The sequence below is a fragment of the Zeus faber genome (assembly GCF_960531495.2).
Source record: "Zeus faber genome assembly, chromosome: 7".
Classification (NCBI taxonomy): domain Eukaryota; kingdom Metazoa; phylum Chordata; class Actinopteri; order Zeiformes; family Zeidae; genus Zeus; species Zeus faber.
The window spans coordinates 24348588-24369385 of record NC_137203.1 but is presented as its reverse complement, the minus strand read 5'-3'; the positions used below and the strand labels follow the sequence as shown (position 1 = coordinate 24369385).

The 20798-nt window shown below is 45.2% G+C and overlaps 1 protein-coding gene across 1 annotated transcript in view; it reads right to left on the bottom strand.

Annotated features, from left to right (window-relative positions):
• Nucleotides 1-20798, bottom strand: part of LOC307232860 (transmembrane protein 132C) — a gene marked incomplete at its 5' end in the record, with an annotated part of 136220 nt that overhangs the window by 2872 nt on the left and 112550 nt on the right. The window contains 4 exons of the mRNA XM_080004062.1: nt 1661-1852; nt 3851-4124; nt 9725-9933; nt 15138-15281. Coding sequence (XP_079860188.1) covers nt 1661-1852; nt 3851-4124; nt 9725-9933; nt 15138-15281 — 819 coding nt within the window. The remainder of the gene's footprint in view (nt 1-1660; nt 1853-3850; nt 4125-9724; nt 9934-15137; nt 15282-20798) is intronic.

Here is a 20798-nt window from a genome sequence, read left to right as displayed (position 1 = left end):
AGCAGAAGACCACGTCGGCTTACACTTCCGTAAGTTAAGAACAGAAAGCTGAGGCAGCAGTGAGCACAGGCTCACCAAAACTGGACAGTTGAAGATTGGAAAAACGTAGCCTGTTCTGATGAATCTCGATTTCTGCTGAGGCACACAGATGGGGTGGGTCAGAATATGGCACCAACAGCATGAATCCAGGGACCCAACCTGCCTTGTGTCAACAGTCCAGGCTGGTGGAGGTGGTGTAATGTTTCGGGGAATTTTTTCTAATACCAATCAATCATCGCTTGAATACCACAGCGTATTTCAGTATTGTTGCTGAAATTCTTGCTGTGCATCGTTTCATGGCCACCATTTACCCATCTTCTAATGGCTATTTCCAGCATGATAATGCACCATGTCACGAAGTAAAAGTCGTCTAAAACTGGTTTCATGACAATCAGTGTTCTTCAGTGGCCTTCCCAGTCACCGGATCTGAATCCAATGGAACACCGTTGCGATGTGATAGAACGGGAGATTCACAACATGAATGTGTAGCTGACAAATCTGCAGGAATTGCATGACGCAGTTATGTCAACATGGACCAGAATCTCAAAGGAATGTTTAGTATAGTGTTCCTAATAAAGTGCTCATCGAGTGTATATAGAAATGAATCTCCTCCTCGTAATGGAGGAGAAGATGGGTGAGTCCCGAGCCGGCTCACTAAATCCTGTGGTTTTGGGGGTGGAGGAGCAGATTAAAAGATATGGGGGAAAAGATCAGTCGTTAACATTAAAGAATTGTTCCTACAAATGGGGATTTGTCATATATACCAGCGTCTTAAGATACCCCCCCCCCCTTTTCCTGCTGCCGTTTCACAATTCTTCTTTGAATATTGCAGAAGGACAAAATCCCCAGAGGCTCGGTAGGGGGGGAACTGCAGTGGTCCGTCAATGCTCTCTAATTACCGAAAAAGCAGAAGACAGTGCTGCCAGCTTATCCCCACACGGGCACTTTGCGCATGGAGATAGGGCAGATAAACTGCTGGAACCATCCCATCCTTTCTCACTCCGAGCCAAAGGGATGAAGAGGAGCAAATGGGGGGGGGTTCTCATGGCCAGATCAAGGCGGTGAAAAAAGGGAAGCAGGGCAATAGGGAAATGCAAAGAGCACAAGATGATAGAGGGAGCCCGAGTTTTTGGCTGTAAGCCATGTTTTATTGAGGTACAGAAGCTGCAGGGTTGCTTTTGCATGTGCCCAGATTAAGCTCCCCATTTCTACTAGACGCCCAAGGGAACACATTATGTCACACATTGTGGCTTTTAGCAGAGTTAAGAAGGTTAAAACTGCAGTGGAACAAACAAATAGGAATACACACACACACACACACACACACACACACAGGCACACGTGTATTTGCACATTAAACAGCTTTCCGTGAGTTTGTTTGATTGGTCATTCTGATGGTGGGGAGAGGCTGAATAGTATTTCGTATTATTTTAGGTTGGTTTTTAAGTCGACCTGGACTATCAGATATTTTAGCTTCCTGCGTAAATAATGTCTGCTTAAACCCCACTGTATTTCCTGATTAATTTTGATAGAATCTGAGTTTTCAATCTATATGGCAAATGACCCACAGACTGAAACTTACTCTAAGAATCTGAATCTAAATGCAGTTTGGTGCCCTGACCTGTTTGGGGTTCTGCAGCACCTCCTGGCTGGTTGTGGTCGCCACGATTGCCCTGTTGCTACCCGGGCTGAGCTGCAGCGACATGGACAGACCCGTGACCAGCTGCACCCCCAGCTCTGTGATCGTCACTTTGTCGTCCGCCACTGTGACCGTCTTTTCGGCCAGGATGGAGTCCGACAGCGGAGACAACACCTTTTAATGTAAGAGAGAGGTAGAAAGAGAAACATAAAGAAATGCACATAGAATTGACCCAAAATTGACCGTTCCTCATCAAGTTCTTCAAGGGATAGATGAGAAGGTCAATACCAATTTCATTCTTGTGTGTCGAGTACCTATATAGGGATGAAATGCATGCTATACATACCTTCAGTCCATTTCTCAGCTTTTAAGGTGTATTTCCCTAATTTCACAGAAGCTAGGAGAGTTGAACCCCTCTGCAGCCATGGATTGAGCTAACACAGTTAACCTGCAGCCCATCAACATTTCCCCAGACACTGGAGTATCTAGAATATCCCTTTACTAATAATATTCAAAACCAACACTTAACCCCGCCGCATTCTGTCCTATCTCTTACTCAGACCAAGGAGATGAAACACCACCTCCACTTGGCCATCGCCCCAACACCGCCCACCTCCGGCAGGTAAGAAACTGCACCCAAAATACATTTTGAGTTGTGTTCCAAATCCATTTTCACCTCACAGAAGCCATCTACCTGTAATCCAAAGAAAACCCAGCCACACTTGACCTAAATACAGACGCAGCCGGTCTTATTCTCTTTGAATGCATGCCATCAGATGTGCACTATATCATTTTCTGTTTGTATACCCGTATAAAAGTCTGTGGGGGGCGTAGGAGGTGAAATGAATGGTATTTGTGTCCTGTCAACTGTGAATACCCATCTCCAGGGCAAAAATATGTTTGTTTGCTGAAAGTGTGAAGTTTGGTTTGGCCCGGTGTGCGTCAGATGGAGCATAACGCTCTCAAACAAGTGTCATTACACTGTGAATCACCCGGTTGCTGCCTGACAAATTAAAGGGCCCACTGGGGTCGGGTGGAGTGGGGGATAGGGTCCTTAATCTGAAATAAAAGAAACTCTACAACCAACCAGACGCTGCCTGATTGCACTCTGGGAAATGTGCAAACAATGGCATCACAATCATGCATAAATCCACCTCATGGGAACAGTCACAGCTTCAAGTACCGTAACTGTTTAATATCAGATGCCCCAGTTTGTTGTAAAATGTATTTTGTTCAAGATAAATATTTGGATTGGTGTGATTCGTTTGAAAAGCTATACATAGGCAGACAGATACAGTATATCGGTCAGATTCTCACAACTGAAACGAGACAGGCATTAAAGGAATAGTTGGGATTTCTTTCAGCATTCAATTCGGCACTCATTTCGGTGTAACACCAGTGACAACACTAGAAAACAGCATATTGCCAATGCAAAGATGTCGTTTCTTTTTAATAGCCCCTTTCAATTCACAGTCATTCTGCTGTGGCATCAATTTAGCTTTGCCTGGAACGTGGAGTGAGTTTTTGCACTGAACGCAGATTGTGGATTTGTCCCCCATTACTTGCATTGAACTCCTGGTGCGGGATGGAGCCACACCTCCAGTACGGAGAAACGGCTAAAACTATTTCTGAAATATTTTTCAAAACAGATGGTGGATTTGTCCTCCATTACTTGCATTGAATGTCGGGTGGAGGGATGCGCGTCCAACTTGGAGAAAAGGCTGCAACTGACCAAGGGTCGTGGTTAAGCTGCGGCTGCAGACGGCAGCGCGGCTCCCTTCTCATGGCTGCACAGCTGTCCCAAATCGGCCGAATTAGCGTGCGAACGGGGCTGATTGGTCCCATTCGGGGCAGGGAGCTTTCGTAATGTTTGTGTGTCTTGCAGAGTGGAATCGGCATATGGGGCTCTTCGGCCGGCCTGAAACTAATGAAGTCGTCATTCCTCCTGTGCCCCGACTGATTGCTATGATTATTGTTTATCATTTTGGCCCACAAGACTTTCTCTTCCATCTTTAATAGAAGCTCACGCCGTATTGGCGCCCCACTGCCAGAAAGACTCTCCCTGGGAGTCTCTACCCACTCCTTCCGGTAGGTGGAGACTCCCACAGCCACTTAATGTAAACTTTGAAAAAGCTGAACTATTCCTTTAATATTTGACTATTTATTTACTACCTGGATTGTGGTCATTCCCACGTCCACTCCCACCACGATCCTCCTGTCCAGCAGCTGCACGATCTGCGGGTCCTCCACCTTCAGAAACTCCCACACCAGCTCTGTGATGTCCACCTGCCAGTCACTGCCCAGCAGGAAGCTCGTCTGACCCTGGGTGTCCGTCGACTCAGCCACAAAGTGGGTCAGCACCCGGATCATGGAGTTCTGGTACTGCAGGGTGCAGCTCCGCCCTCTGCGGTCTTCATCGTCCTCATCCTCGCTGTCCCGGGCGGATCTGACATTTAAACGGACGGGCAGATACAGAAACGATTGGACCTTGGTGACCTTCGCAACGGCTTAACAGTAGTAATTAGATAAGTGAACACATTGACCATAAAACTGTCTGACACCTTTCCTTTGTACTGCTTCTTCCATCACACAACAGTAAGAATAAATAACCTTTACAATTACTGTGGGTGACTTAAGAACTGCACAGAGTGGAAAGAAGCGTTATTCAAGGCAGAGCAAAGTCTGCAGGTTACCCCGTAAATTACTGTTTGCCTCAACAAAAGAACAGCGTGGGTAAATTGCAGCTAAAAAATGACTGAGGCAGCATGGAGCCGGCATATGGACATATTTTACATCTTTCCTGCCTTAAAATTAAGCACCTGGTCAGGCCTCCTCACTGCTCCTCCTAATAGCTTCCTTGATGGCTCTGTTGGTAGCAAATCTATTTTAATTACTAAAGGCCAAAAAAAAAATCGACAAAACCTTCGAGAAGATTAGCACCGAATGTTCCCTTGGCGCTACATCGCCGAGGGAACATTACTCTCAGCGCGCCAAACTCAGCTTTAAAGGGTTACAATACTGCTGCAACGCTAGTATTCGATTTCTACTCGTAACATTTTTTCTCCTCTTTTTTTGCTTTAACAAACAACCCCGTTTAAGAGAAACTACAGATAAAGCAAATGTAAGATGGTGAGCGAGCAATGTGTTTGATCGGTCGATCTGGGAGCGCACAGTAAGTGCTGTTGCAGCGCTTCACTCTGGCATCGTCTGGGACACAGTGGGGCCGCTCGCAAACAGCCAAGTGCTTTGTCAACACAGCTCGTAATTATATATGGGCTTCTCCAAGCCCCGCAGTCTACAGTGACTGTTGTCATATCTGTCTCTTTACCTCGCCTTCTCCCCATGTCGCTCTTCCAATGTCTCTCACGTGCAATATGTGCAGTATTGTAATAATACTGTAATAATTTAGTAATTACATAGTAATCATTTATACAGATTAATTCATCGTTATCTATGCCCAAATTATTGTATTTACATTTATTATGATGTACAGTATATCATCTCTATATCTTATACAGCCAGTACAGCACCCATACTGCCACTTAGCCCCTGCTCTAGTCTTTTAACTTAACTCATCCTGTGCATAGAATCCCGTTTTGTATATTGTCTATATGTTTGTTTATTTTTGCATAATTGGCCATTTTTGTTTCATTTTATGCTAATTGTCGACAGCAATACACCATGTAAAATTCCTTGTAAATTTGTAAAAGGTGCTTGGCCGAATAAACTGATTCTGGTTCTGATTCTGATGCATACACATCTAAATATGTCACTCATGCGTCAAGTTATTGCGGAAAGATGGGTGGGTGTGAGGGGGGGATTAATCCCTTAAACTGTTCTCTATTGAGATTATCCATCCCGCTCATCGCTCACCTCCTGTCTGAATCCTGAGAGGAACGGGACTGGGGTGTAAAGACGCTACGTCGATAACGCGGGAAATCGAAATTTACATACACCTGGGGGACCCCGACTGAAAGGATGACACAGATTTGGAGACCAGGGTCAGTTATTCGTCAAACAGGAATTGGAGGGTGGCAAAAATCAAAGTTCTTGGGCACGACCACGCTATGATGTTACCATGGCAACGGCGGGGAAAGGTTAAGGATCAGCTAATCCATCTGAGACTGATGAGAAGAGATCACCGACAGTGAAGATGATTGCTTTTTTGTTTCTTCCCTCCATTGTTTCTTTTCTTACTGGATTCCACCCAACTCTGATCGCTTTAAAAAAATGTTTATTTATTTATTTTTATTTGGGGGCCGCCGCTGCCCACCCTTTAATTCAGGGGGCAACACCACCTCTCTGACGAATGGAACACACGAACAAACAGCAGCAAGAGCCTGACAAAACAACACGATTAAGTCGACAAAAGTAGGAACAACAGCTGTGACACATGGCCTCCTCCTGTCACATTTTCATCGTTATTATTAATAACAATAAAAGAGCGGGGGTGAAAAAGGGTGTATGAGAGGCAGATATCAACGGCATGTGTGAAATGTGCGTCTACCTGAGTGTGTATGGGAGTGCGCTTTAATTGGTGCTGGTGTTTTGAGGCAGAGCAGTATCATAACGCTCTGAGCAGCACAAACGCTCTGAGCACTGCAGCCGCAGAACAGCTCTGAACCCACAGAAATTTCTCTTAAATGAAACGCGTTGCCCCGGCTCGTTTGGTTACCTCATCCAATCATGTCTTTATTAAAAGGCCAGTACAAAAATGTAATTATAATTTAAAAAAAAAAGAGGACTAACCGCCACAGATATTCAAAGAATGCAGGACTAAAAATACGATTTTCACACAAATTAACATTATTGCCGATGTTATTCATGCTACTGGTGCAAGACTCGCAAACGATTCGATCTTAGTGAACAAATCTTTTAAATGACTCATGAGGTGGGTGTCACTACGGCAAAAGTGGCGTCCTATTCGCAAACAAAAAATTATTACTGAGCATATGACAAAACGTGAAGACCGTTGTCATAATTCATATCTAAAGGTGCAGTGTGTAGAATCTAGCGCCACCTAGCGGTCAGGTTGCAGATCGCAACCAGTCGAATACCCCTCCCCATGGCTCCGTGGAAGCATACGTACCCTATGTAGATATAAACGTTTCATTCTAAGGTAAAGCCAACACGATTCTTATTTTCATGGGATTTTACACAAATTAAAACATACTTACAAATATTATATGAACATTATAGATTCTTGCGAGACTTCCATTCACAACTCTGAGCCGAACCGACTCTTCTGACTCGTTACACCAACTAAATCAAACAAACAATGAGTCGGAAAATTGAACAAATCTTTTTACTGAGTGATTCGTAAAGACCCAAATCAAATTAAGTCCGATTTTTCACCAATAATTCATACATTTGATGGTTGACTGAACATTTGTTCAATAATTATGATTCTCTTCAACTGTACTAATTGTAAATTTGAGTGTAATGGTAAATATAATTAAGTCAATCAATTTTGCACCATAAACAGAGCAAAATCCCACTTTCTACTCCAATTATTATTTACCGCTATTCTATCAACATCTCTGCCATCACTGCATGTCCCCTGCGTGTTGCTGCTTTATTTCGCTGATACCTTAAGACTCGGCGTACTATGCATACAATACATACTAGTAGTGCAGAATTACCACCTGAGCTCTGCCAGAAATCTGATCTGCAGGTGATCGCGGAGCCATCTCAAAAATGTAATCTCGGGGTTAATATAATAGACAAATCATACTCGGCTTGCAGAAAAAAGGAACCTGCTTCTAAAAGCAATTTTATTTCTTCCCGCTTCATTCACTCTCATGCCCGGATTCGGCTTAAGAGGAGACGATGCATATTAATGTTTGTGCCGCATGTGTTTCCGTACTCCCCGGGTTTTATTTGGTTCGGTATTTTGCTGCGTGTTTATTTTTTCGGCCGCAGACAATAGACCTCTCTCTCTCTCTCTCTCTCTCTCTCTCTCTCTCTCTCTCTGTCTCCAAGGATAGTTATGTTTTTTATTGTTTGTTTTACAATCCGATTTAAAATCTCAGACCAGCGACTTATTTTGCAGAACACAGAGGAAAATAATGTGTGTGTACACAGTAATACCAATGACAATAAAAGAAAGGAAGTAATATAAACTTAAAAACCATAATTTACAACGTTATAATTTTAAAACTGCTGTGGAAAGTTGTATCACTCCCACACATAGGTCTGCTGCTGGTGAAGGCTTATCTTGTCCATGTTTTGACAGAGTTTAGAGCTGGGAGCAGGCAGTGGCAATCAAAAAGCCAGCCTTCCCACTCAGCCCCAAGGTCTATCTCTCTCTCTCTCTCTCTCTCTCTCTCTCTTTGCTTGTAGCTCTCACTCTCTTTCTCTCTCTCGCTCTCTCTCTCTCTTTCTCTCTCTCTCGCTCTCTCTCTCTCTCTCTCTGTCTCTCTGCTTGTAGCTCTCTCTCTCTCTCTGTCTCTCTGCTTGTAGCTCTCTCTCTCTCTCTCTTTAATTGTGTCAATCAGTTGCCAGAGGACGGTCCCATCACTGACTACTGTAGCCCATTGGCTGGGTTCCTTTTAGGCTTATGGTCGGTGGACCGCTGCCCATGTTTGTCACCAGACGTGCTGCTACTTTGCAAGGTCAAGCCTGTTATTCCCAGATAACCAAAGATGCGCGCAAGGCCGGGAAATGGACAAAAAAAAAAACACACCAACAACCGCAACAACAAATCAGTAGCCCATTGGCGGCGGTGCCAGACCGGACATGCTGGTGTTGACAGCGACAACACGACTTGGCTGTCGCCACCGATAAAGGCACAGCAGCGCGCCGCCGGGAGGGCAGCGTCTTCCGCGAGCCTCGACATTAGTCAAACGCCATGCCTCTGTCAGTCAAAGCCAAGGCCGGCGTGGCTAATTAGAGGAGCCACATTGTCAGGGAAAAGGTTAACAAAAGCCGGGTCCGACACCAACACCGTCAAGGAGTAATTACAGCAAGTGAGCTGACGGCCGCCCGGTCCATTGACACATGTCAACAGCTCGAGAGGAGCAGAGCGTGGGAACGCTGAAGGGTAAGGTCCGGTGACGAGACCCGCAGGGAGTGGTCCGACCTGGAGACAGCTCTAATAATGTTCTGTTGGCAGTGTCATAGCAAGACACCTTCAGCCAATCACCGTGACGGGCTGGATCGCAGCAGTCAGCCATTTTGTCATCAGCCAGGTGCTGTCGCTAAACCGGGGGCAGGCAGATAGGGAACTGGCCAAGTTCGCCAGAGTCCTCATTTGCTTATCGCAGCCTGATAGGAATCCACTAAATCAGCGGGGGATAAAGACCACACATTTGTCTACTTCAGCCGGGAAAAAATAGTAGCGGGGAACAAACGCAGCTTGATCACTATCACAGATGAGAAAACAGGGAAAAAGAAAGAAAGCTCTTTTAACCAGAGTGAATTTGAGAGAGAGATAAACCTACAGTCCTTCCTGTATATTTTAGTCCCTTTTGTCAAGGTCTATTTTGGCATTGTGTTTTGAATGTTGACCGGTTCAATGAGCTTGGATCACATTTTAGCCGCTTCAAAACATGTCACTAAATTGGACAAAAGCTACAGCAATGTGGACGCTTTAATAACCAAGCCAATACCCAGACACTACAAATACTATCAGCAAATTCCACACAGACAGAAATATAAAAAATCCCCGCCCTGGCTAATTCTGTTAAAACTGCCGCTGTGATTCTGGACGTCAAACAAAGAGGAGTGGGCAGAGAGTCGTTTAATTAGATTACGTTGTTGAGTTGCGTGATTTAAAGTGGCAGTCTGGAGAACGAAACGCTGAGGACCTGGTGATCTGCAAAAGTTTAAAATGAGGAGGCAGAAAGCTGGTCCGGGAGCAGGAGAGAACCGCCGAACACCGCCTGTACGCTTACTTTAACCGGTCAAGCTCTGCTGAATCCGATCAAATGTACGGTACAAGGGCTCAAAACACGCACACGCACACGCACACGCACAAGCACACACACACACACACACACACACACACACACACACACACACACACACACACACAGGGCTCCATACCTCTGACCGTTGGCCGCGATGGGAACCCTCCAGCCCTTGATCTGGCTGAGCTCCGTGTCGGACACCTCGATCTGGAGGGGCAGCCGCGGGATCCACACGGCGAGCTCCAGCTGAGCGCTCAGGTAGCTGTAGGTGAAGTTCACCAGCATCCGCACTCTGCCCTTCATCTCCTTCCCGTTCACGAACACGTAGTCACACCTGTCTGACACCTGGAGGACGAGAGGGAGAGAGAGAGAGGGAGAGAGAGAGACAGAGAGAGAGAGAGAGAGAGAGACCATGAGAGGGGTGAGGGTTCCAAAGGAGCAGGAAAGGGGGGAGCCGTTGAAGTTCAGAGGCATCACAGGAGCGTGTGTTTCCTTCAGCGGTACTGGGCACCACTTTACAGAGGGTCTGTTCTCCAGTTCTCCATTATTATTATCAAGAGACCTACTTTGAAGAAGTAAAAAAAAGTAAAAAAAAACATGTCTGTGACCATCAGGCTACATGGGATACATTCTGTTCCCATATGAATGTGTTTCTGTATCAGCGGGTCATTCTATCATTTAGGATTTACTAATATTTCACCATTGATTCATTTTCATGGTTTGGATTTCCATACGATTCATCATTTATTCATGTAGCTTTATCTATTCTGGTGATTTTTGATCAGTTCTTCAATTGACCGTTTATGTATTATTGAGTACAATTGGCTATTATTAAATATAATCAATGTCCCCCGAATTGTTGATTAGCCTGGATACATTTTTATTCCCATCAAGGGCATTCTTCCATCTGACCTGGAGGAATATTGGTCAGTTTTTCTTACATTAGTTCTGAAGAGAGAAACCAAAGAAGATGAGGGCATATCTCTCTCTCTGCTGGTGAAGTGAGAGAGAGATAAAAAAAACATCTGTTTACCCCATCCCCCATCCCCCAAAAAACATAATTTAAAGTTTTGTTGTATTCTAAAAATCAGCAAATCAACACACAAACAAATTGACTAACAAGTGCAGTGTTCTTTAATCTGCGGCTGTGTATCTGCTTCCCCCGTTGTTATCCTCTCTTTCTTGCACCACTCTTTGATCAATGTCCAGATTCTCCTTCTCTCCATCTCACTGAAAGTCTGATGATATGGTCATATCTTCGCACAACAAACACACAAAGGCCTCGCCGGCCGCTACTTCAGTGTGCAGCAACGCAAACACACACACACACACACACACACACACACACACACACACACACACACACACGCACGCGCGCGCGGGGCTCTTCTCGTCAGGCAATTAATCTGTGTATCCTAAAAGTAGATACTCTCGGGAGTTTTATCCGGGCGTTTTGTCAAGCCTATTGATCCCATCATATAGTACCTACCTCCTCTACAGACCAAAATAAGATGGTCTGGGGAAATATCTATTTTTTTTTTCTTTTTTCTATTTCCAAGTTATTTTTCCCCCGGGCAGATAAAAAGCAGAAACAACCATTCATCATGATGTTGATACAGCAACATCCACTGTGGCTGCGAAGAAGAAGGCTTTATGTGTGCAACAGGTCCATAGTTCCATGGTGTGTTTGTGTCAGTGTGTGTGGGTTTGTGTGGGTTTGTTTTAGTATCCTTGTGAGGACTAGCCTCCGAATTGACTGTTTGTTTTGGTGAAGAAGTGCACCACAAACATCGGTCGTCGTTTGAATACCATGTGTATTTAATCTGACTTTACTTTCATACCTGTGTGTGTGTGTGTGTGTGTGTGTGTGTGTGTGTGTGTGTGTGTGTGTGTGCGTGTGCGTGTGTGTGTGTGTGTGTGTGTGAGTGTGCGTGTGTATGTGTGTGTGTGTGTGCTTGCATGTGTGTGTGCATGTGCATGTGCACGTGCACGTGTGTGTGTGTGTGTGTGTGTGTGTGTGTGTGTTTCTCACACCACTGCTCTTTCTGGTATAACCGGTCACTGCTCAAGCAAAGCACCAAAGTGATTTTTCTCGTTAATTTATTATTAATATAAATATATAAAGTATATGAGAAATAATCAAACTAAACAAATGGCTTTTATAGGAAGGGATCAAATCGCAATAAATTTTAAAACAATTTTCTCACTCGGGCAGTCATCCGCAAAAGTTTTCTGAAAAAACTTATATTTTCTTTAATTTGTGACTTTTTTTATGAACTGATTTCTAAGATTCTCAATATCTGATGGCAGTTTTTATCATTTCAGTCGGTTATTTTTTGTCATTTCATCGTGGCGGTCCTCAGGCTGGGGTCCCTCAGAAGACTCTCCAAGCGTTCCCTTGAGAGAGGACTGAAACAGGCGGATCATCAGGCAGCTAATATGAGGAGCTCAGCGAGCACGGTTCGCTGCGCCGCGCTGGATATTTAAGTTTACACCCTCACAACCCGAGAGTGACGGATAAGTTGAGTGGAAGCGTGTAGGGTGTCGTCCTCCGTGCAGTGACAAGTGTTGGTACAGCAAAGTAGGTCGTAGTATCATGATAATGTGGTAATACCAGAGTAGTGCTGGGAGCAAGCTGCATTTATAAGAGAGAAAGGACTGGGCCAAACACACACACACACACACACACACACACCCACACATGCACACATGCACACATGCACATCCGCACGCACAGAGAGAGAGGCGACCAGGAGAGTTACTTAATGTGGCCTTTGAACACATTTAGAAACCGCACCGCCTCCTCCCATCCCCCGAGTCAGGGCTCCGCCCGGGCTCCCTGCCTCGGAGTGTGTGTTCCCACTGATAAAGATGTCACACGACTCCCTGCTCCTTATCACCCCCCTATTGTTCAAGTCTCCCACTTGCTTCGCTCAGCCTCCCGAGACTGAAAAGCCTTTGACAGATTCCACGTCTGTCTGAGTCTCTTTTAAATAATCAGTATTTTTTTCACTTTTCCTCCATTCAGGGGCGCCCCCGCGACCCGTTGGCCCGGGGACCAGCACGACGCGGCATCACAGAGGAGAACGGTGCGGATGGCGGACGATCAATGGAGTAGAAACAGGAACAAACAGAGAACGTTCAAATGAAAACTTCAGACTCTCGCGGCGGCACATACTGCGTCTTTTCTTGCATTTGCTTTTGGCCAAAACACTGAGGATAGCAGGTCTTAATCCTTCAGAGAAGGAACACGTGGAGCCACTGATTGCCGCGCTGTCTGCCGGCGCCGCTGTAGGATTTGATTAACATACAGTGCTCTGTTCCATGACAGGCAAGTGAACTGCCTGGTGGCGATTCTTTGATCCATCACCCAAATAATCTGGCCAGCAACAATTACGGGGAACATGACAGCTGACACCCAGCCACATCTGGACATGACAGCCTGACGACGGGCTAATGCAGGGCTCCGGTTGGCCTATCGTTGGCCAACAGCTACGACCAATCGATAGTTTAGCACACAAAGATACTCTTCCCCCATCTCAACAGCAACCCTCTGTCCTGGCTGAGCTGAAAGGCCTTCATGTGCACACACACACACACACACACACACACACACACACACACACACACACACACACACACACACACACACACACACACACACACACACACACACACACACACACACACACACACACACACACACTCTCGCTCTTACCCCTGCCACCACTGTCTGTGTTGGGAGTGAACGTAGGAGACCCCTTACGAGTCAAACAATCCTGGCCATTCTGATCCCGCCAGGCACCATAAATGTCTGGGAGGATCCTCCGGCACATTAATCACATGCATTAGGTGGCTAACGGGAGAATACTTTGAGAGGACATTAAGGGCTGTCTCTGAATCTTTCCCAGGAAATTAACAGCTCGCCAGACTGATACAATCCGCAGCAGATATAAGCGATGGGAGTACACGGAGTGGAGGTGGGCCCCCGTCCGCGGCTGGAGTGCACAGTTGGCTCGACAGAAGCAAATTAGACAGTCCGCGCTGCTCCGCGTCGGCTGAAATCCACGCACCCTCTTGGTGCAGCAGGCCACTTCACATCCATCCCCGTGGCAGCAAAGGTTGCGAGAGCCCACTCACGGCCGTGACGTTAAGACAGTACGGCGAACGCGGAAAATTCCCGGAACGCACGTGTACAAATCTAGACAACGTCTTCATGTTCCGGTGGGAACTGCGAGATCCTGGCCCCGAAAGATCTGGTGAGAGAAAATCAGCGAAACTCTTCACTGACCGTCCGTGTCCCTTGAAATCTCCCCTGTCCCGCGCCTGCATAATCCGGAAATAGTCGCAGTAACAAGAGGGGTCACTGTCAGGGATATGTAGTCATTATCACACAGACAGCGGCTAATTGTTTGCTGTCACATTCAATTAGGGATCATGTCAAAAGTGCAGTCAGTCAATTTAAGGATAAACTGTCATTTAATCTCATAAAATGATGATGGATGAGTGGAGCAGACCCCATAGGGCACCGAACCCCCTTTTCAAGAGTAGTCTGCACCATAATCTGTGGAGGTACAACTACTGACACACACATACACAAACACACACACACACACACACACACAGACACACACACACACACACACACACGTAAACACACAAGGAGATGGTGTGCAGTGGCCTAAATTGTGCTGTGAAAGCCATAACCTTAAAAAAGAATGTAATTTGCATGCAGGATAACGAAGCGAGGGCCTACTGTACACGTGTCCGAAAAGATTTACTTAAGCTCCACTATTCTCCAGTCTTTTAGAGCAGAAAGCATGAAACCCAGGGTATCCTCTTAATTCCACCGTAATTACGGGGGCTACGGGTGAATAAAAAGCCGAGTTTAATTAGCGGAGTGATTTATTATTCAGGTCTTGATGTCACTCCGTGTTTGCTTATCGCCGATTCCCCGGGTCAAAATTAGACGCGTTAGTGGTGTTTACATGATGATCTCAGGCGATCGCTACAAAAGGAGCTCGGCTGCGGGAAGGAAAAATAACCTCAACTAGCGATTCAACCCCCTGACTTTTTATTCATTTCCCGGTTTCAAAACCCTGTTTAACCCTTTATTTGGCACCAAATTTCATCTGCCGGTTTTAAAAGTAGAAACTCATATTAGCAGAGGGAGCCTGATGGAAAAGGGCCCCGTCAGAGAACAGAATGAAAAGTAAAAAAAGTCATATTTAAAGTCGAAAGTCTGAACCTTTGATACGGGCGGGGGACATGTGCAATACTTTAATTATTTGTTGATGTACCTTGAGCCTTGGTTTGTAAATATTAAATGTATTAACTCAAGTGTTTAATGCCTGAAATGTTTGATATAATTCCTCTATTGTCAATCATCCAAAATGTACAGGTTCTTCCATTTTTTTTGTCATTTTAGGAGTTAACTGCCACGACCCCCCGCCCTCACTTTGTTCAAATAGTAACAGAGAGAATTCACAACTTGTGGCACTTCTTCCAGATATTCCGGCGTCAAGCCCAAGAAAAATTCACTCACTGACCTTGACCACGTCCTCGTCCGTGGAGCGGCACCGGGCAGCGTCGGAGACGTCGGTGACTGTGGCGTCCGTTGCGACCGTCACCACCTTGACTGGGACGGCCACTGTCTTCCCAGTCAGCACCGCCGTGTTCAGAATCTCTGAGTCCTGGCAGGAAAGGGGAAAGAGGGATATATGAATATAGAGAGAGAAAGAGAGAGGGGGGTCTAACTGGTATGCATTCCACAAATTATCCCACCATAATTGCTCACTCACAACGGACAATAAATTAATATCGAGAGTAAAGGTTGTATCAAGAACCAGCAGCACCATGAGGGAGTGTGGCGCAGTCACTTCATAATCAGTCAATACAGGTACTCCTCACTTAGCGACCTGCCTGTTTAACCACGGCTTGGACTCATGACCAGCTCTCTGACCAGTCTGTATTGTACGCTGTGTACAATACCGCAGTGTGCACGCTGCATGCGCGGCATCTCAACATCAAGCATCTCATCGCATATCACCCTTTGTATACTATATACACTGTATACATCTCATCACCGTTCTCAGTCTCAGTCTCGTTCCCGCAGTTTGTAAGTATTCACTACACTAGCGTTCGCAATGGCCACGCCCCCTTACCTTTAAATAACGGTAAGGGGGCGGGTCCTCGCTTATCAACCAATTTCGCTTAACGACCTGGTTGCAGGAACGGAACTCGGTCGTAACCAACTCGTTGGTAACCAACTCCAGATAATGGGCGCTGCTGCTGCTGCTGCTGGGGGCGAAGGCCTGTTGTCTGATTGACCAATATAATTGGTCTGGCCTTACTTGCACCAAGCTACCGGTCAGGTTTATTTATATAGACTCTAATCACAGTTACCGTCTAAAAAGGCAGAGGACAATAAGAAGGCATGCCTTGCCCTAAGCCCTCGGTTGGGCAAAGAACCCAGTGTAAAAAATGAACTTGAAGGAGGAATCACCCTAACCTCTCTCTGCACATCCAGAGTGAACAATGTCCAGAAGAAGATAAGAACAGCCAACTGCATTATATAATTTTGCCAATTGCACCAACTACTGTGTGTAGTTAGCTAGAAAACACAATCCAAACAATGACCTGTTATATAATATTGGCCTCATTTGTCAACCAACAAACACAGTCTTTCCAATTATTGATAGTTACTTGGGTAACGACTGCTGCAATATAATCACATTTAGCAAAATACTCACCTACACTTAATCACATTTTGTAGGTCAGTGGCGTTTGGTTAGTAATTAGTAATTAGTAAGTTAATAAGCAAAAATTAACGAGATATCATGTATGCATGTGTTTTGTGATGCATCTTCTGATCCAACATCAGCAGTGATTTATTTCAGAGTCGTAGGCTGGGCGATCCAACAGTCCTCTAATGGAACTCTTCTTCCTTAGAAATTCTTTGCCCTGACTAGAAGATAGGCATGCAAACTTTCTTCCTATAATAGCGCTAATCACTTTCTCTATGTCTCCATTGTTTTTCTGCCAATAATTAAATGATATTTTGGGAATTTCTGAGGATTCGCCAAAGTCAATTTTCCAAGAAACTCAACTGACAGCCTTGGGCTAAGACCAAAGCTTCTTCCCAGCTTTGGCAGAAGCGTCAGATAGCCTTGCTTGGGTGCAGGGGGCTTACAGCAGTTTTAGTTAATGCCTTTGCAGATGGTGTCTGTTGTGGCTTGGCTTTACCAACAACATCCATCTTCCAAAAGTCGTGCTTGACATCTTCTTGTCAAGCGAGTAGGTCATAGTATAAGGAGTGCAGCTGGTGTGAATGACTCCTGGACTTCTGAGACAGTGGATGTAGGGAGGGATATCGTATGTGTCAGAGAGTAAGTGCCAGAAGAAGACCTCAGACCAAGAGTCATATCCCGTCAAGAGCTTATCTGCACAGCTTCATTACCCCGAACAAAGTTCTAAACCTTTTAATAGGCACACATCGTTGTTATAGAAGATAACTGGGGCCAATTAAGATTGGCCCCATGAAGACAGCAGTGCACCTAGATTCAACTCTTTTGCCCATTTGGTCTGTTGCACTTCAAGGGCGATTACATAGATTGCTAAGGAGATTTTACAATCCAGAGTCGGCCTTGAGGCCAAAGTGCTGTGCTCATTACTTGTATGGTACTAACAACATTGTATTCTTCCTCTTGAGAAATGCAAATGACACATGCAAATTGTGTAGAATATCACTCCTTTCACAGGTTTTGATTGGACTGCTATTGAGATGATCTCAAACAAAGAGCTCACACTAATCCCATTTCATTGAATGAGACACAAACACACACACACACACACGCACGCACACACACACACACACACACACACACACACACACACACACACACACACACACACACACACACACACACACACACACACACACACACACACCCCACCACCAACTACTGAAGCTATGCTCGCATTGAACATGTGTCTATGAAATTCTATTGATGTAGTTTCTAATTATTTTGAAGTTGCTTTTTTCCTTGAAAATCCCATTCCAGAGCGGGGCCTGTTAAAGGCAGCGCCACATCCCTTTGTATCGCTAATGCTGACTAATTCTGACAGGCTCAATTCGGGGAATACGACTTCCCGTCACCTGATTCACAGGATTTGTACAGCACTCAATTCACTATAGGCTTCTAAAGATTTCCACTGGTGTTTGTGAGTCTGTGAATCAGACACACTGAAGATGAAGAGAAATGGGAGATTAAGTTCGGTTGAACGGATTCTGGATGCTCATAAGCACCAATTTCTGAGTCCATTCCACCAAAGAGTAAAATGATTATTAATTGAGCCACGAGATACCAATGAATCACAATTTTTTTTTAAATCTTTAAATGGCTTTTTATTGCATTTTTATAGACTTTGTCAGGGTTATATAGCATATTACCACCCACCCCCCCATGTCACCGACTTTGATTCAATCCCCCTTTTAAATCGGAGGCTTGCCGTAAATTAATTCCTTGTCTGCTGGGGATTCCCGCCATTTCGAGAGGGTCGTCTATAGTACATGATAGGGTAAATGGTTCGGACCTGGTGAAAATGCCGTTTAATATTAGATTACAAGACTGAAGATGACCCAGCCAGCCGGGAGTGAGAGGGAGCGGCGTCTGGCGGTAATAGGCCACTGTGGGATCCTACGGCGATGCATCAATGGTCCACAAAATCAGACATATACAGTGCAATTAGATCCAAAATGAAGACCATCGCCGCACAACAGGAACGGTACTCAGTTAACCGAGTCGGAGGGAAGTCGGAGTGAATATGAGCCTGTGAATCTTTAATTTATCAGCCTATTACCTGACCTAACCCTAACTCTGAAGGTTTGATTGTGATTTAAGATAAATGACATTATTTTATCTGAAACACTGGATATCTTAAATGGAGAATTCACAAACGGTCAATCAGAATTTTTGCACCTTACCATAAATAATAGCAGTTTACGGTAATTACGGCCTAATTAGTATTTAATCAGCCTTAGTGGCAAGAAATTGGAATATCTGATAATGAACAGAAAGCATCTGATATTTGGTTTCCTGTAACTTAGATTCAGTTTCTAATAATATTCTGTACGCCCAGCATATGTGATACTTCTTTTCAGGAGTTGCTCGATGATTGCTCGTGTTTGTGGTCCTGCCAATCTGCTGTTTCTCACTCTTACAGATAAGAGACTCTTTGTTCTGTAATCCGTGGGGGAAGGTGCCTGCCTGTTTTATCAAGGATCTCTCTGTTAGCATTCACCACACTACTGTGGCTGGTAATGTGGTCTGGACCGTAATTTCTGCCTGTGTCTGGGTTGGATCTGAAAATAAGTGAGATTTATGGTGTCAGCTGGAGTGACACGGGCAGCATGAGAAGCAGCTGAGCTGCCTCTCTGAGCCGGTGATCAGCCTTCCGCATCTACCTGGCACTGATACATCCACATTCAAGCTCAGCCAGCCTGACCACGGCTCCCAAAAGAGCAGGTCAAGCACACTGTTGAGTTAGGGATTTAAAAAGCCTGCATTATTCATGGTGCAACAGAAAGAAGGGGAGTGGCAATGGTAAACATTGTGCCTGTACTCATAGTTATCCCTGGCTAGCAGCACATTGCCGTGGCCAGCCAAAACCCTACACGCAGTGCACACGTGCCAAAAGCCACCTCATTATGCATGCATGGGATTATGTAAGGATAGCTTTGAAGGACCACTTCTCAAAGGAACACTATTCTGTAGATCTTTTAATGTCACCTGAAGAGCAAAAACTTGAAGGAAATGGCAGCGAAGCACTCCTATAATCAGGAATTATCTTTAGTCCTGAAGAACAACCCGATCAGATTAATCAGACTGTATTGTTTGTGTACATGTAACAAGAGAAACGTGAGTGGTAGACGATTAATAATATATAGCAGACATAAAATGCCAGTCAGCTGGTATCCTGAAGCTATTAAGCTGACTAAAAGAGACAAGATGTCCTTTCATCAACTCTCCTCTCCATATTGTGTCCCGTTCAATGTCCCGCCACTTTCTCCTTCTATTCCAGTGGGCTTTTAATTGGGCCGATCCTGGGAAACCTGGAGGAGACTGGGAATAAAGGCCTTGGTAGTACTATGCCAAGTGATATATCACGGCATGACAGCCCATTGAAGTGGCGCAACATCTGGGGGAAACCAACACCGCCTTTTAATGAGGGTCCCTCTTTTCTCCTTCTCTTCTTCACATTCTTTCATCTCCCGTAATCCGGTTCGAGTCCTCTCGTCTCTGTTCTCACCCCGGTCGCCCTCCCTGGTCCATAGCTGATAGGCTGGTTGGCCGCAGCGTGTGGCAGCAGAAACTCATCTCCTTCAGGCGGTCATCCCTGACTGCCTCCTAAAACACCTCTAACTGCTTCTCGATAGAAGTCCGACCAGAAGTCTGAAGAGTACGCTAGTCCGAGATCTGACCGACTCATTATAGCCAACAATGGCTTGTTGGGAGGAGGTGAACTTGATGGCTGCTTTGATAGCACAGCCACTCCAGACAGTGTCAGTTAATGAGTGGGGGGAGGTAATGAGCAATCACGCGGAGGTTCCTGCAGTCAGGTTGAATTGGTTCCCGGGAATCATTGTGTCAGAGGTACCTAATTTGGCAGCTAGTGCAGCGGATAACTCATTCTCTAATTGAGAAAGAGTAACCAAAAGGGTAGCAGTGTTGTCAGATAAAGCACTCTGTAGAACTTGGCCCCCATTTAATTTACAGTCTCAAATATGGTGATGCACAAGGATGGGTTGGGACACATTTGGAAATAGGATGAAGAAAGTTCTGTTCAGTTTAGTTCTCTTGAGTAAAAGGGAGTCCACACTGAAATGATTTATGATGGATTCTGGCCCAGTACAACCCCGAAATAAGCGTAACCAAGGACCTCTCAAGAACTCCCTCTTTTTCCCAGCGGAACTGTTATGTGAATGATCGGTGAGGCGTTCACAAGACACTTCATGGACAGTATTGACGTTTTGGTCACATTCAATTGTTTTCAGCTGTAAATTATTTATGAGTTTGCATGATTTATGGGCAAACCTCCGATGCACCGACCGAAGTGTCCCAATGACATGTTGCTGACGGGACAAATCCTCTTCCAATTATTAATTATATTTTAGTTGTGCATGATTCATTAATTCAGACGGCTTATTG